This window comes from Propithecus coquereli, unplaced genomic scaffold (assembly GCF_000956105.1).
Source record: "Propithecus coquereli isolate 6110/MARCELLA unplaced genomic scaffold, Pcoq_1.0 Scaffold585, whole genome shotgun sequence".
NCBI classification, from domain to species: domain Eukaryota; kingdom Metazoa; phylum Chordata; class Mammalia; order Primates; family Indriidae; genus Propithecus; species Propithecus coquereli.
Window position 1 is genome coordinate 697,747 of NW_012151785.1, and position 1,747 is coordinate 699,493.

Consider the following 1,747-nt stretch of genomic DNA (forward strand, 5'->3'; position numbering starts at 1 on the left):
AGGTTCTTTAATAATCGACTTATCATTCTGCTTATGTGCCTGACTCCCATCTAGATTGCAAATGCTGTGAGGCCGGGAACCGCACACGTCTTATTTATCTTTTATCCCATGATTCCCAGCACAGTATTTGTTGAATAAATGTTGATTTGAACAGTTTAAGCCATGAATCCCCTTTGCCCAAAGACCTCATATGTAGTAGGTAACTAATTCTAATCAACAGCCTAGTTTCACCAAAATTAGTTTTCTATATAAGCTAGAGACTCAATTTGCGGTGTTAGCATTGATTTTAGTACTCCAGAATACAAACCCAAATATATGATTCTCTGTGGTAACTCGTTTCAAGAACTTGTCAGTGGTATATTTCTGTATTTTCTGGTAGTTCTTCTACGATGAAGAAGAATACTTTGCCTTCTACTAATTTCTGTCTTTTCACATATTTTTACATATAAAAAGATTGATACTCTATTTCACTATTTTGTGAAATAGGCTTCAGATTATCATTTAGTATCAGTCGCTTTAGAGAACATGAACGAGTTTTAAGAAATCTTATATTTTACAATAGTTCGAAAGCGTATAACCCTTTCTTACAGTACTTAGTAAATTCCGTTTTACTTATGTGTATGACTGCATATGTACACAAGTTTTGTGGGTGTGTGTGTGTAATCCAACTCCTCAGATAGAATAAGGTAAAGATGGACATCATTTGTTACATATTGCCCTATAGGGCCTGGCATAGTGTTGGACACATTATAGTGCTTGGTGAGGTTAAGACAAACTGAAATAATGCTGGCAGATTGGGTTTTCCTTCTCTTGAGGAGTATGCAACTCCTCTGTGTTAGCAGAAGCTTGGTGATCATCAAGTACTCCACACAAAGCTTATATATGGTTTCAAGCAAAGTTGGAAATACTGATTTAGTGAATTTTTGTCATTATACTGGATTTTCTTTCTTCTTTCCTTTACTATATTTTTAAAAAATAGCAATTTTCACACGTTTTGGAGTTTGGAGTTGAATTTAGAAAGACAAACATTCCATTCCTTTATTCTTCCAATAAGACTGAAAAGGTTACCCCTAAACCGTCAATTACTATTTATATACCTTTGAGTATGCATTCTATTGTCATTCTTCCATTATAGTTTGAAAATGATTTGTTTCAATTAAAAATAGATAATTTTTTTAAGTTACTTGTTCTTTAGGGCAACTGTTTGATTGCCATACTATATAAGAAAGGTGTAATACATTAAAGTCATATGAAATATATAAAGGGGAATTAAGTAGTGGATGTGGGGAATTGACCTTGAAACCTTCCCAGATAAAGACCTCCCTTGATTTGTGGCCCTTGGGGTACAAATAAGGTTTATAAACAAGAATCCATATAATACATACTGTTTTGCCTAAGAGCTTCATTTTCTAGGTTCCTTCTACAGTTTTGGGATCCAAAGAAATATGCAGAGATGTTAACTGCAATGAGATGGAATAATACAAGCAACTGTTATCTGTCCTTCTTGAGACAGTTGCTAATTTTGGGATTGATTTTCATGGCAGAGGAAAAGAAGATTAGAGTTTAGAGGGTGTTTGCTTCTTTATCATATATGTAGGTATTTTAGACCATTATTTAACATGTCACATTTTCCCAAATAGGTGGATTTTGCAAATCGCTTCATTGGAGGTGGTGTAACCAGTGCAGGACTTGTGCAAGAAGAAATCCGCTTTTTAATCAATCCTGAGTTGATTGTTTCACGACTCTT

At 34.3% G+C, this 1,747-nt stretch overlaps 1 protein-coding gene across 1 annotated transcript in view; it reads left to right on the forward strand.

Moving 5' to 3' along the window:
• PARG (poly (ADP-ribose) glycohydrolase) overlaps window positions 1-1,747 on the forward strand; it is a 163,850-nt gene that overhangs the window by 96,685 nt on the left and 65,418 nt on the right. The window contains exon 13 of the mRNA XM_012658406.1: window positions 1,641-1,747. Coding sequence (XP_012513860.1) covers window positions 1,641-1,747 — 107 coding nt within the window. The remainder of the gene's footprint in view (window positions 1-1,640) is intronic.